This window comes from Triticum dicoccoides, chromosome 5B, assembly GCF_002162155.2.
Source record: "Triticum dicoccoides isolate Atlit2015 ecotype Zavitan chromosome 5B, WEW_v2.0, whole genome shotgun sequence".
Classification (NCBI taxonomy): Eukaryota; Viridiplantae; Streptophyta; class Magnoliopsida; order Poales; family Poaceae; genus Triticum; species Triticum dicoccoides.
Genome location: NC_041389.1, coordinates 608142628 through 608156040, shown reverse-complemented (window position 1 = coordinate 608156040; position 13413 = coordinate 608142628). Strand labels below are relative to the sequence as shown.

Sequence of the window (13413 nt, the reverse complement as noted above, 5' to 3'; positions counted from 1 at the left end):
ATGATTCGTGCAAAACAGAATCAACGTGGATCAAGGTATGTGGGCGATGTGCAAACATGTCACGCGTGTGGGCGTTATCATTTGGGTTTCTATTTCTCCTTTTCTTTTCTTAATATGTTTACAATATTTAAATAATATTCCCAAAAATTTAAGATATTCGGGTTTTTAAGAAATTTTCCCTTTTATTTTATTTTTTTGTTTTAAATTTTTTAGAACAGTTAAAAAAATTATGTGAACATTTCTGAAAACATAATTTTTTAATTCGCAAAATCTGTAGAAAGTGTTCGGAATTCTTTGAAAACGAACAGAAAAACCGAAGGGCCACGATAAAAGAAAGAGAAATTAAAATAACCCATTGAAACTGTTGGACATAGTATTGCAAAGACGCCAAAATAGGCCGGCCCATGCAGCTCACGTTGTGCGCTTTTATGGAAACACTCGCATACGCTTATATCGTGTTTGCCTAAAAAAACATACACTTAGATCGTATCACACTCCAGATGGCACTAGGATCAATGGGTCGAGGAAGCAGCGGATGGTGTTCGGCCAATGTCTGATGAAACTGAACATGTGCGAAGCCCGGTAAAGAGACAGGCGAAGGCGGGAGACCAGTTGACTCGGGTCTGGAGTCGTGGACCCTACTGGTCAGTGGGTGTGTTGGCACTGTTATTATAAGCCATACCCGTGTATTGTCACTGTTCATCGAAGAAGAAACGAATATCTGAATCCATCCCGTCTTCTTCTTCTTCCCCAAGTTCTCTGGTCCTACCCCTGTTCTTGTTGAAATCCCCAATTCTCTGTTACGTCTAACCCTATCATAGGTCAGGCCAATAAACAGATTGCGTCTCCTTCTGGGATCTTGAGGAAGCACTCAAAGAGCCTCAGCCCACAACGCCGTGTGATCGATATCCCAGGGTCGCAAAAAATATGTGTTGCTATTTACAAATTATTCATATCTACAACAAATGTTTAGTTACGCTGAATAATTTACTATGGTAGAGGAGAGCCAGTTGCAGTTGCTTCGTGGTTTAATCAGCGGTCGCCGCCATCATGTTCATAACCGTAAAATTGGTTGTCGGAATTCGGCAGTTCTGCTGAAATGAAACAAACGCTCCGTGTCATGGCATGGAACAAAAGGAAGATCTTAGATTCACCCCTAATTGTAACTTTGAAGGAGCCAGCATTTCAATAATTTGGTACTCATCAGTTATGCATACAAGGTCTAGTTATTCTGTAGGTATAAACACTAATTTGCTATCATCTCATCTTAGTTTCGAAGTCTGGAAGAATCTGACTGGAAAGGACTTCTGTAGCAGCCTAACTGTCAACAGAGGTAACTGCAACAGAAGTAACTTAAATAGTATCACATACCGATGTTAGCTTGCACGAAGTCCTGCTCTGTCAGATGTGTTTGTAGTTCTAGCAATTCCTCTGACTGCAAGAACAAACGTAATCATGACATAGAAAAGGGAAGGAAAAAAACTTCCATAAAATCGTTTGTGAAGATATTTGTTCTGTTCTTAAGAATGATTCCCATGATATATTTAAAAACGTACTTCAAATGGACTTAACCCACTGAAGATGTCAGCCTGCACACTGTTAACTGAAGAGGTTCCCAGACTAACTCCATCTGAGGAAGTCCCAGCGATACCTTCAGCACCCAACAATGCATAATGGAGAAGTGATTTGAGAATTATTGATCTAGAAGACTGCATATAAATTAGAAAAACTGGGTGTAGCAAGCACACCTGCTACAGGATAAGAAGTAACAGGAGCATCAGTTGTCGAGAAGCTCAAGTGTCCATTCTGTTGGCCAGTTAGACTTGCAGCTGTGAATGTGATTGGGTCATCCTCTGGAACCTACCATCCAGGAAACATTTCAGGCTGTCAATGAAAAACTGTGGGATGGAATTGTTGATTGTGCCATAGGTAACTTTATAACTTACTGGTACAGGAATGTGGGACGGAATAGTTGGCTCTGCTGAAAATGATCCCTGTCCCTGATCATTTATGAAATTTCCCTGGGCCAGATAGTAAGGAGTTCCTACAGCAAGTTGATCCCCAAAACTATCTGAATTCAGAAGGCATAAAATATAAAAATTCTTGCAATGAAGCAGCAATTACAGTATGGAGGATGGGTGATACAAAATTATGCAGGTGTTTAATATTGACCTTGATGCATAGTCTGTCCATACGTGGGCTGTGAAAACGGTAGTGTTTCTTGGTTTGAAGGACCGGCATCATTGTTTGACAGGACTGCGGCCCGTGAGAACCCATTCAATGGGCGTCGATCACCAAATTCTGCAATAAGTTGAATTTAGAGAAACATGTAGCGCGACAAAGATCAGTGATGGAACAAAATATTAAAAATCACCATGTTGTCCAGCCATGTCATTAGGATATTGCCATGTTGGTCTAGCTTGTACAGAAGGACCTGCATCATTGTTCAGAGGCATTGCACGGACAGGGCGGCCATCGTTCATGAAGTAATCAGGGGTAAGACCACCTGAGCTCTCCCGCTCATCAAACTTCTTATACGCAGACTTTTTCCAATTGTTCACTTTATGCTGTAACAGAATTTTTCAAGGTAATTGCCAGCACTATTATTTTAGTGAGTATCAACTGGCTAACTATGATAGAAGTGGAACAGTATTAGATTTAATACCTGTGGAAACTGATTGACGTTGTTGACACTGTAAGGAACGTAGTTATCAGTCATCTTACCGACAAGATCATAGAAATCATTGAATAAGATTTCACAATTATCCTCTGGAACCCAATAGGAATAGATCTCATCCCCAGGAACAGACGTGTTGGCATGTTTAATCATGGTATTCCAATCCCCTTTCTTCATGCCAATAAGCTATTTGCCACAAATTGAGAGTTATATTATCAGTTAATGAAATGCTACCAGATATTATAGTGCATGTTAATACATTTAGCAGTGCATATCCAAAAAAGTCGTAACTCCTAAGAGATGCTGGATATCTTATTTCAACAATGATTAACTAATAACTAATATCTATTGCAGGTAATTTGAAATGCTGAAGACTGTAGAAGTATAATTATGACTATATTTACCTTTTGGAGAACAGATTCATCCCTGTGGTACTGACGCATCAAGTGCTTCACTGTAGTGATATTTTTCTCAACAAGGATAGCACAATGTTTCCCCTTTAGAGAAATTTTCTCCAAACAATGTACTGCTTCTTCTTTAGACGGAGGATAACTCTTTTTATTTACTGAAAGTAAACAAAATTGTAGGATGTGTTAAGATAAGATTGCTAAGATGCAATTGCTTCATTCTGGCTACCATTGCATCTGATGATAATGGCATTGAGAAAAGGATTAATGTACATGGTAAACAATAAATTGATTTACCATGCTTAGTATTAATCTACGACCTAATAGTCAACTCTAAATAAGATCTGTACTGACCAAAGAAAAGTACAATCCCAAATCCAAGTCACAGTATTAAGTATAGTTTTGTCAGATTCGAAGTACCGCTAGGCGAGGCGGTTAGCCTCTGCCTAGCACCTAGGAGGTCATACAGTTTTGACTGTCAGTGTGTATTTGGGATAATATATGCCTATAGATATTAATTTACAGAAAATTTGTGACGGAACAAGCCATTCCCTTTTAAAAGCAGAACATCTAGTGCTAAGACTTCATATTTTCAGATGAAATAATGTTTTTTATGATATAATGTTTCAGATGAAATTGTGCCTGCCAATCCCAAATAATGCAGATGAAATAATGTCACTGCACAAGGCCATAAAATTTTATGGAAGATATGATATGTGTTTAACATTTTTCTAAACTTAAATTAGCCTGGCAGCCACTTAAAGGACGAGCTTGTTCTTCAGCTAACTACGGAAAACAATAAAAGTTTCATTGAATGAGCAAAAATAAAATAAAATGGATGAACAGGGAGGCCCTCCCTGGTTCCACCACGAATGAGCAAATTACAGTGTATTAAATTTCCAATGCAATATAGTTAATATACTCACATTCACTTCGGCGGTCTTTGACGACAAAAGGATCAGTGATTGCTTCCTGAACTCTGGTAGTAAGAACCTGCCTTTTCACTCGTGCTGTTAATCTTAACTTTTTCCCATGGGAGCTCTCTGGAAAAACGAAGGAACCAAGAGAGGACTCGCCATTTGTTAGATTAACAGTTGACAACACTAACTCTTTCCCTTTATGCATATATATCTGCTTGTTCAATTCCTCCTTGGTGAAGTCCGCTTGTCCTTGCTCCGTAAAGAAATCAGCATGGACTGCTAAAATCTCAATTTGCAATTTAGAAAGGTCTCCCTGCATGATTTGCCTATCATTTTCAAAGATCGCTATCTTAGCGTTTCCTCCATTCTGCCACTGCACTGGATAACCAGTGAAAAGTGTATCTATTGGTCTGTCAACATCGACAAAGCGCAGCTTGACTCCAGTGATGCCTCCAGTTTCAGGAAAACCTTCTGATATCTGCCTATATTTTTTTTAAATAAGATGAGAGTGAGGCAGTGACAAGAGGAAACTTCCCAGATTATGTTGAAAGCAAATACTTGGTTTGACAGTAAGGATCATGGCATGAATCAAAGAACATGTAAGGCGAGAAAAATAAAATGGCAGATACCTAGGAGGTTCATTAATGCCATTAGGAAGTGAAGCTGCTTGCCGTCCTTGTATCTATTGCATGACATAGCCAAAAGTAGTTAGGATAGAGTGCAGGTACAGATAAACAAAATATACTTATTACATAGATAAAGATCCAGATTCTAACCTCTGTCTGTACAGTCGATCGAATCGTATCTTGTATGGATACCATCACAGATCTGTTGGACACAAAACAAGAGATAACATTAATTAACTAAACAAAGGAGGCATTTTATCCATCACATCCACAACATTCCAAAGTGGAATACTCAATGAATAGACTCATAGAGACAATTCCCATATACTCCCTCCGTTCGGAATTACTTGTCTCGGAAATGGATGTAACTAGAACTAAAATACGTCTAGATACATCCATTTTCGCGACAAGTAATTCCGAACGGAGGGAGTATTTAGGAAGAACAAATCCATGACTCATGAATATAACTTGATAACCTGAACCTGAAATAGTACTATGCTTATCAAGTATTCGTTTCCAAAAATATGAGCTGTTATGCTGCCAACAGCAATCTTGCCAATTAGGCATAGCGATGGCTGTTTAGTTCTTATCAGAGGATAAAATTGGCAGTTCCCAGAAAAGCAAACCAGGACTTGAATTATTACTCTCCTTAGTTTTCTGATGAAATGTGGCATTTCCTATATTCGGACATCTCAATTCTGGCATAGACACATGTGCTTGCAAAATACTACTCCCTCCGTTCCTAAATATTTGTCTTTTTAGAGATTCAAATGGACTACCACATACGGATGTATATAGACATATTTTAGAATGTAGATTCACTCATTTTGCTTTGTATGTAGTCACTTGTTGAAATCTCTAGAAAGACAAATATTTAGGAACGGAGGGAGTACAAATATTATGTACTCCTACCTGTGAAGAGCATCAAACTGCTGCGCCAACAATGTCTGGACTATGTTGGGGAGGTCGAGGAGAAGCCTCTCCATGGAGCCAAGCCGCGCGACGAGCACCATGAGAAGCATAAACAGTTTGGCCATATCCAGTTGCGCCTGTCGCACCGAAACAATTCAGAACCCACCAGACTTTCAGTTACCGCTCCCCACAGCACCAAACGCACAGCAAGGAGGACAGAAATAAAATATCGAAATGCGGAGAGGGGGGAACCGGCCTCACCTGGCTAACCATGTGCTCCATCTGGCCGACGGTGACCGCCCTCGCCCTCCTCCTCTCCCTGCGGCGGGCAGGCGCAACCGGTGAGTTCAAATCAAGGAAGGAAGCGAGAGAAGGAGGCTGGGCAGGGGAGGGTACTCACAGCCACATCATGAGGAGCACCGTCCGGCGCAGCCGCTTCCTCGGGGACCGCGGCGCCTCCTGCTCCGGCGGGGTGGCCTCCAGCGGCCGCTTCTGCGCCATCACGCGCTTCCGCGGCGGTTCCGTGTGGCGGGGCGGCAGTGCAGTAGGCAGCAGCGAGTGGGGAATGGCGATGGCGCGGGTGGGTCTGGGGGTTTGGGAGACTTCGGCTGCTTCTATATAGAAAAATGGGAGGGAAGAGGAGGAGCGATCGAGGGCCCGCGGCCCGCTGGGGGCTCGGCTGCGAGACCCGACCGCGTTGCGTGCGAGGGTGGGGGACTGCTCGGGGTGGCCCCCGCGAGGGATTTGAGCACGGCCGGCCCGGCTGCCTCCGCCCCCTCCATCGCCATGGCAACGGAGATTACCAACGCGCTAGCTCCACCAAAAGATTCCACTCAAGTTTATTCTTTCTTTTTCTTTTCGGTTTAATATACTACTAATTGACAAGGACATTTATCTCTCTCTCTCTCTTACTCGTCATTTTGACTTTGTAGACACTGGGTTACTTTACATAGAAACTTCACAGGTCAACTTTAAATTAAATAAAGTCAACCGGATGAATGATACATGGAGGTGTTGTTGAAGATACCGCCTTAGGGCATCTCCAAAGCTAACCCACAAATGGATCCGGTATATCTATGTCTATTTTTATGTCCGAACATGGTTCACGGACATGATGCGAGAGAGAGAGCCATGCAGCGCTTTTTCATAAATTAATTCTTATTTGTCTGGATGGGAGAAAGAGAGGGTAGGAGACGCGGAGAGATAAAAGAGACAAGGACCACGTGATGGCTTTTTGTTGGTCAAGTGGATATCCGGACACTAGTATAACTCCCTCGCGTTTGTTTCGGATTTGCCGGAAACGAACGTCCGGACCACTTCGTGGACTGATGATGTCCCAATTGGATGACAAAAGTCGAAACAAATGGTCCGGACCCCACAATCTAGACATATGCCAGAGCTTTGAGGGTCTCCTTTGGAGATGCCCTTACAAAAAGGGATCAAGGAACAATACAAATAGAAGAAAGCGCGACACACCAACAATGAACCCAACATCACTCCGCTACTAGTTGAAGGCACCGGACACGACTCGTGGGGCATCCCTACGCACCCGATGTGTGATCACAACAAGGGTGCCCACCTGTGGGACCAACCCTCGGTCATCACAAATAGGGGACAACCTTGACATCCAACAAGACTTTATTAAAATGAAGAATCCTTAGAGACTAGATAGGACCCATGTCCTCTAGCTTTAGATCAAGGGAGGGCCAACCATGCCCCACATGCTCAACCTATGAGCCCACCAACCGCCGGTGACTAATAAGGGCTAGGCAGCCACCACTTATCTCCGCGATCACATAAAAGCTTCATTTTGCCATCGACCATAGTCACAAAGAAGCCAAGACAACAAAAAAATTTATGGCCAATGCCTCCAACAAGGACACGACACCGAACCTAGCCATCACCCGAACCACAAAGCAAACCAAGATTTTTCACCTCTAACATGAAGGGGAAAGAGGTCGAACCACGTCATTGCCTCCATGGGAGGAGAGAGGGACGACATTTATGGACGCTGACGGCAGGCATGAGAAGCATCTGGCGGAGTTTTCACTAGACTCCACCACCGTCCCACACCGAGGGAAAGCGGATGTGGCCCCAACTGCAGAGGAGAGTACCACTATGAGCCATATGGCCTCCAAATCTGGATATACACAACGAACATCGTCGTGCCTAAACCTCGCCATGAACTGTAGTTGCCGCCCCAGATGGGAAAATTGTTGCTTCTAAGCCTACATGCGAGTGAGGGCACCTATTGCCACGAGTTGAACGCTGTGTCTTGGAAACTAGAGTCTTCGGCTTGTCCTAGAAGCCCCTAGAGGTATGCATGACCGTTGACATAAAAGAAACAAAGGAAGCATGCGGTCAACCATCTAGAAAAGCCCATGTGATGGGATGGCATTTTATTACAATTTACAAGGTCCAAGCTACACCCCAATCATGTCCTCTGCTATGCCCAACAGACAGCTCATTACCCCTTTGACATTGATCAACCTCTTGACTATGGTCGTTACTACCTCGACGTGCAATCTTCATTTCTCACTCATCCTTCTTTCTTTTCATCCATTTTCTCCTCCCTTTTTCTTCCTCTGCCCTGGTTCCTTCTCCCCTTCATTCGTCTCCTTGCATCGGATACTGTCAAATGGCTCACTTCACAAGACTATGTACCAACTAGTGGCGATTTAAGGGTTTTGTAATAATGTACTTCCTTTTTAGACTATCCGATGGATTTACAATGATGTTTAACCCCAAGTATCCTACTGTAGTGTAATTTCCCTAACTTCTGTACGTCCTTTGTTCTATGATATAATGCATATATATATTCTGGAAAGTCAAACATTACTAACTTTGATCAAATTTATAGAGAAAACTATGCATATCTATAGTATCAAATTTATACAATATGAAAATATGTCATATGATTATCTAATGATATGTATTTGGTATTTTATATGAATATATTTTCTCTATAAACTTGGTCAAACTTTATAAAGTTTGACTTTTCAAAAAATATCCATATGCAATACATTGTGGAACGGAGGAAGTACCAATGTATTGATGTTTGGCACCCCAAATACTTAAGTCCTAGGTCCACCACTAGTATACCAACAAAAGTTTATAGGAAAATGTCATTTTTACTAATATTGGTTATGACACTTAATTAAGCGTAAAAAAGTGCAAACATTGGTTCATGAGCTATGAGACTACATATAGGTCATGGCATTTGAAACGTAATATTTGGACCAGAGCACACTTTTGTTAGTGCACATGGAACTACTACCTCCGTTCATCAATGTATGACGTTTTGGCAATTTAATTTAAAGTTTTAAACTGCCCAAATGTCCTACATTAGTGCACGGATGGTGTAGGCATCAGATTTTGGTTATTGGCATGAATCCTTCCCACCGGTATATATCTGTTTGTAGAAAATTTGCAGCCCATAATGCCTGAAAATGTTTTTTAGCAACCATTTCCTTTTTCTTTCCTGGACCTCTACTCCCACCCTCCACCATGCATGATTGGTACTAGGTTGGGAGCATCTTCCTCCTCTTTCAAGCCACAACTACCATTGATGAAGTGCCATGAGTGCCATTTGGAATTTTAAACAAAAGGACAATCTCAACAAAGTTAAAAGCCCAAATCACCATGTAAGTTTGGCTATTAGATCTGTTATTCGCTTGCTAAGGCCAATTCCAGATTATCGAACTGTTTTCCATAGCAGGGTCGTCAGCCGTGAGCTCGGCGATCCTCTTGCTCGAGAGAAATCATGCAGTGCTAGAAGCAACTTGTCATGATCAATCATGTATACAATCTCTGTACTCTGTTATATTGCTGGCAGTGGCAGGCCGTCTAATACAATAATGCCCCTGCGTCGAGAAAATGCAGAGGCCGTCAATTAACCAGCATAAGAGCTACAAAATGCATAGGAACTTACAGAAGTAACCACCTACTGATACGAACCAGGTTGATGCCTCTGAAGCAAACGGCAATGGAATGAGAGGCTGCAGCGTGGGTAAAAAAAAGAAAGAAAAAAAAAGCAGCTAGCACGCGCGAACATGAAGAAGAGGAGATGGCGGGAGGCCGTCTATATAGCTAGCACAAGCCGCCATTAGCGGAAGAAGTGGTGCGTGTGAAGGATGGAGGCGCTGCGTCGCCCGCGCGCGCGCGTGGATCGGACGCGGTAATCCCTGCGATGCTCCCGTCCGCGAAAACAAAATTCAGGGAAACTAAAGCGAACCGCGTAGGCAGGGAGCGGAGACTTGACTTGGCGGCGTAGGACGGGGTGTTTTTCTGTGCCTTTTCCATCCATTTTCCATGGGGTTTCAGGGGATCTTCTGGGCATTTTGGTCCCACTTTGCAGCACTGCATTTCATCGAGATTACCGGTGGAGCACTAGAACTATAGTCTCCAAATCGCCCTAGGTACGAACACTGCATATGCACTCTGCTTCTTCCTGGAAAGCTGAACGCGGTTTTGAGCGTGTTTTTTTAACGCTCGAGACTTTTCTTCTCTAGCTTGGGCGGACTGTAATACACGAGTTCTCTGCAGCAGTAAAAAATTAATATGCACCTGGATGAATTAGTTTTGTCCGTGCTAATTGCCATAAACAAGTTTCAAGTATAAGTTGCTGAGTAAATAGGCAATTTCTCGATTAAATTAATCCACGAATAAATCACTAGCATGACATTGACTAAGTTGATGACGTACTGATTTTGATCTAAACATGCACGTACTAAGCAAACAGTAGACAAATCTACACATACTGCTAGTACTGCTAATATGAAAATAATCAGGAGCGGGATAAACGAGTTATACCCTCCAGTAGGCTACGCAGAGGCCGCGGCTTTGGTGGCAGCAGCGGCGTCCTCGGCGGCCTTCTTGTCGGCTTCAGCTTTCTCGGTGGCGGCACGGTCGGCGTCGGTGGACATGGTGATGATGAAGGCGACGCGGACGTAGAGGAAGTAGACGGTCGGAAGCGAGCAGTCGCGTAATCGCTGCCCAAAAACCTATTTGCCCCTCACCCCATACAGGAACCAGAAGGGCGTGGTTTCGGAGACCTGCTCTCCCGTCGACCGTGTACGCGGCGGACGGGATGGAGTCACCGGCGGCAGCAGCAGCAAAGGAACGACGGTGGGCGTGCGCGTGAGCAGATGTGATCTGTTCGTGACGGCAAGGGTTAGGGGACACAACACACTTATATAAACGCAGCCGCGTGGAGAGACGTGGGCTTGACCCACGTCCGAGTCCGTGACAGCCCACGATCCGACGTCTCAGATCGTGGCCCTGCTGTCAGAACCTCTCCGTTAGTGACTGGCAAAAATAAGCGCATAGCTGTGAGCTCGGCTCATTCCCGCGGTGCGTCGTGGCGTGGCGGGCGGCGGAGAAGGAGCGCGCGAGGGCCTCTTCTCTTCTCAAACTCCAATAGCATGTAGAAGAGCCACCCTTATAAACCACTCCAACTTCTCTTCCACTAGCATGGTGGGACTAAACTTCCCACCACCTTGCCATGCCACCTACATGGGCCCTTAGAGATCAAATCTGAAATTGTCATATGGGCTCTAGGCCCATCTCACATTTCAACAATCCCCCACCAGATCTCAGGGGCCCACTTTGTCCTTTGTTCCAAACGCTGTTTTGATATACTAGTGTTTCAGTGAAGACCTGTTAAGGTTGAGCTTCACCTAGAGCAAGTGGCTATACTCCTTCACAACTGAACAATGGACTATGCCTTGAATTGTCAGTTTGGTGTAAAGAAGTTTCACCACATGTCTTACTAGTACTGGGCTGCCGAAGGCTGACCCCTCGGGTGGAGCATATAAGTCACACTCCTGGCCTATTCATGAGCTTACTAGAGATCACCCCAATCTCATAGACCGTGACTAGCAGTCGGGCTCACATAGGTATGTTCCTCCAAAGATCGCTCTGTAGGATAGCATCTTGCTTATACATATAAGGCCTGGAACATATTAAGACAATAGTCATCCTTCCATACAGTTTCCGAGAGTATTGCATCTCCAACGGAGTGGGTTAGTAAAGTTACTCTCCTCAGTTCACCACTGGCTTGTTTCCCCAGGTCCTACTTCACGGGATCTCCGATCACATAGGTTGGGTTACCATCATGGTAACTCATGTGGGTCTCATACCCATCTTCCTCGATGCACTATATATCACTACACGTGATAGCCCTTTCATAAAGGGATCTGCCAGATTCTTAGCCGTATGGACATAGTCCAACGCTATCACTCCGGAGTTTCTTAATTTTCTGTCAGCTTTTAATCTCATTCTTATGCGTTTGTTGGACTTCATGTTGTCCTTTGAACTCTTCACCTTGGTGATGACAGTCTGATTATCACAGTTCATAAGGATAGCCGGAACCGGTTTATCAACCAGTGGTAAGTCCATCAAAAGATCTCGAAGCCATCCTGCTTCAACACTAGAAGTGTCTAATGCTGTTAATTCTGCTTCAATTGTCGATCTCGTTAAGATCGTTTGCTTGCAAGACTTCCAGGAAACAGCGCCACCTCCAAGAGTAAACATATACCCACCCCAGTTGTGGCCTTCATCTCATCAGCATCAGATATCCAATTCGCATCACTATACCCTTCAAGTACCGACGGGTCTCCGGTATAGTGAAGTCCATAGTACATAGTACCTTTCAGATAGCGCATAACTCTTTCAACAGCATGCCAATGTACATCACCCGGTTTGGAAACAAAACGGCTAAGTTTGCTCACAGCAAATGCGATGTCAGGCCTCGTTGCGCTCGCTAGGTACATCAGTGAACCAATGATTTGAGAATATCTCAATTGATCTTTAGCCATGCCTTTGGACTTTCGAATCAACACGCTAGGATCATGTGGTGTTTGAGATGGTGTGCAGTCCGAATATCCAAAACGACTCAACACCTTCTCAACATAATGGGATTGCAGAAGTGTGATCCCACCCTCATTATCTCTCAGTAGCTTGATGTTCAAGATAACATCAGCCACACCAAGATCCTTCATCTCAAAGTTCTGAGACAGAAACGACTTAACCTCCTCAATGACTTTGAGGTTGGTTCCGAATATCAGTATGTCATCAACATACAAGCACAGTATAACTCCTTCGCCCCCACCATGGCGATAGTATACACATTTGTCAGCTTCATTAACAACGAAGCCAACAGATGTCAGAGTTGTATTAAACTTATCATGCCATTGCTTAGGTGCTTGCTTCAGGCCATATAAAGATTTCAGCAACCTACACACCTTTCTTTCCTGACCATCTATCACAAAGCCATCTGGCTGTTGCATGTAGATTTCCTCATTCAGCTCTCCATTCAGAAAAGCCGTCTTAACATCCATTTGATGGACGAGAAGACCATGTGAGGCCGCCAACGAGAGTAATACTCGAATGGTAGTCAGTCTAGCCACAGGTGAATAAGTATCGAAGAAATCTTCCTCTTCTTTCTGGTCATAGCCCTTGGCCACAAGTCTAGCCTTGTACTTTTCAATCGTACCGTCGGGCCTAAGCTTCTTTTTGAACACCCACTTACATCCCAATGGTTTGCAACCATAGGGACGCTCAGTGATCTCCCATGTCCCGTTAGCCATGATGGAATCCATCTCGCTACGGACCGCATCCTTCCAGTAGTCAGCTTCTTGAGAGGCATACGCTTCTGAGATAGAAGTGGGAGTATCATCCACGAGGTACACAAAGAAATCATCACCAAAGGTCTTTGCAGTCCTTTGTCTCATGCCCCTACCAAGGGTTTCCTCGTCATCCTCCTCAGGATTTTCATCATGTGTTCGTTCATAATATTCCATAGGAATGGCAGGCTCAGGAGTCTCCTCAGATTCCTGTCTAGAAGTGCTTTGCATATCTCTCATGGGAAA

At 43.8% G+C, this 13413-nt stretch overlaps 1 protein-coding gene across 3 annotated transcripts; it reads right to left on the bottom strand.

Annotated features, from left to right (window-relative positions):
• Window positions 1-881: 881 nt before the first annotated feature.
• On the bottom strand, window positions 882-6223 carry LOC119312021 (calmodulin-binding protein 60 F-like). 3 transcript variants are annotated; one of them, XM_037587743.1, is made up of 15 exons: window positions 5943-6223; window positions 5804-5861; window positions 5543-5679; window positions 4781-4832; window positions 4634-4686; window positions 4011-4486; window positions 3082-3242; window positions 2666-2863; window positions 2375-2567; window positions 2173-2301; window positions 1947-2071; window positions 1749-1860; window positions 1557-1651; window positions 1372-1435; window positions 882-1094 (listed from the first exon to the last, which is right to left on the bottom strand). In XM_037587743.1, exons 1-15 carry the CDS (start codon window positions 6041-6043, stop codon window positions 1033-1035), a joined length of 2016 nt encoding a protein of 671 aa, XP_037443640.1. In that variant the 5' UTR covers window positions 6044-6223; the 3' UTR covers window positions 882-1032. The 3 variants fall into 3 exon arrangements, with proteins under 3 accessions (XP_037443640.1, XP_037443641.1, XP_037443642.1); XM_037587744.1 differs by having other exon boundaries at window positions 882-1091; XM_037587745.1 differs by having other exon boundaries at window positions 1947-2044.
• Between the last annotated feature and the right edge of the window lie 7190 nt (window positions 6224-13413).

What these genes read in the sequence shown, in the direction of transcription:
- LOC119312021 (XM_037587743.1), bottom strand. Translation starts at nt 6,043, where the DNA reads ATGGCGCAGAAGCGGCCGCTGGAGGCCACCCCGCCGGAGCAGGAGGCG. An exon ending in GTGCTCCTCATGATGTGGCT is followed by an intron (nt 5,862 to 5,942) that starts GTGAGTACCCTC and finishes TGCCCGCCGCAG; the next exon opens with GGAGAGGAGGAGGGCGAGGG. An exon ending in TGGACAGACTATGCATCAAG is followed by an intron (nt 2,072 to 2,172) that starts GTCAATATTAAA and finishes TTCTGAATTCAG; the next exon opens with ATAGTTTTGGGGATCAACTT.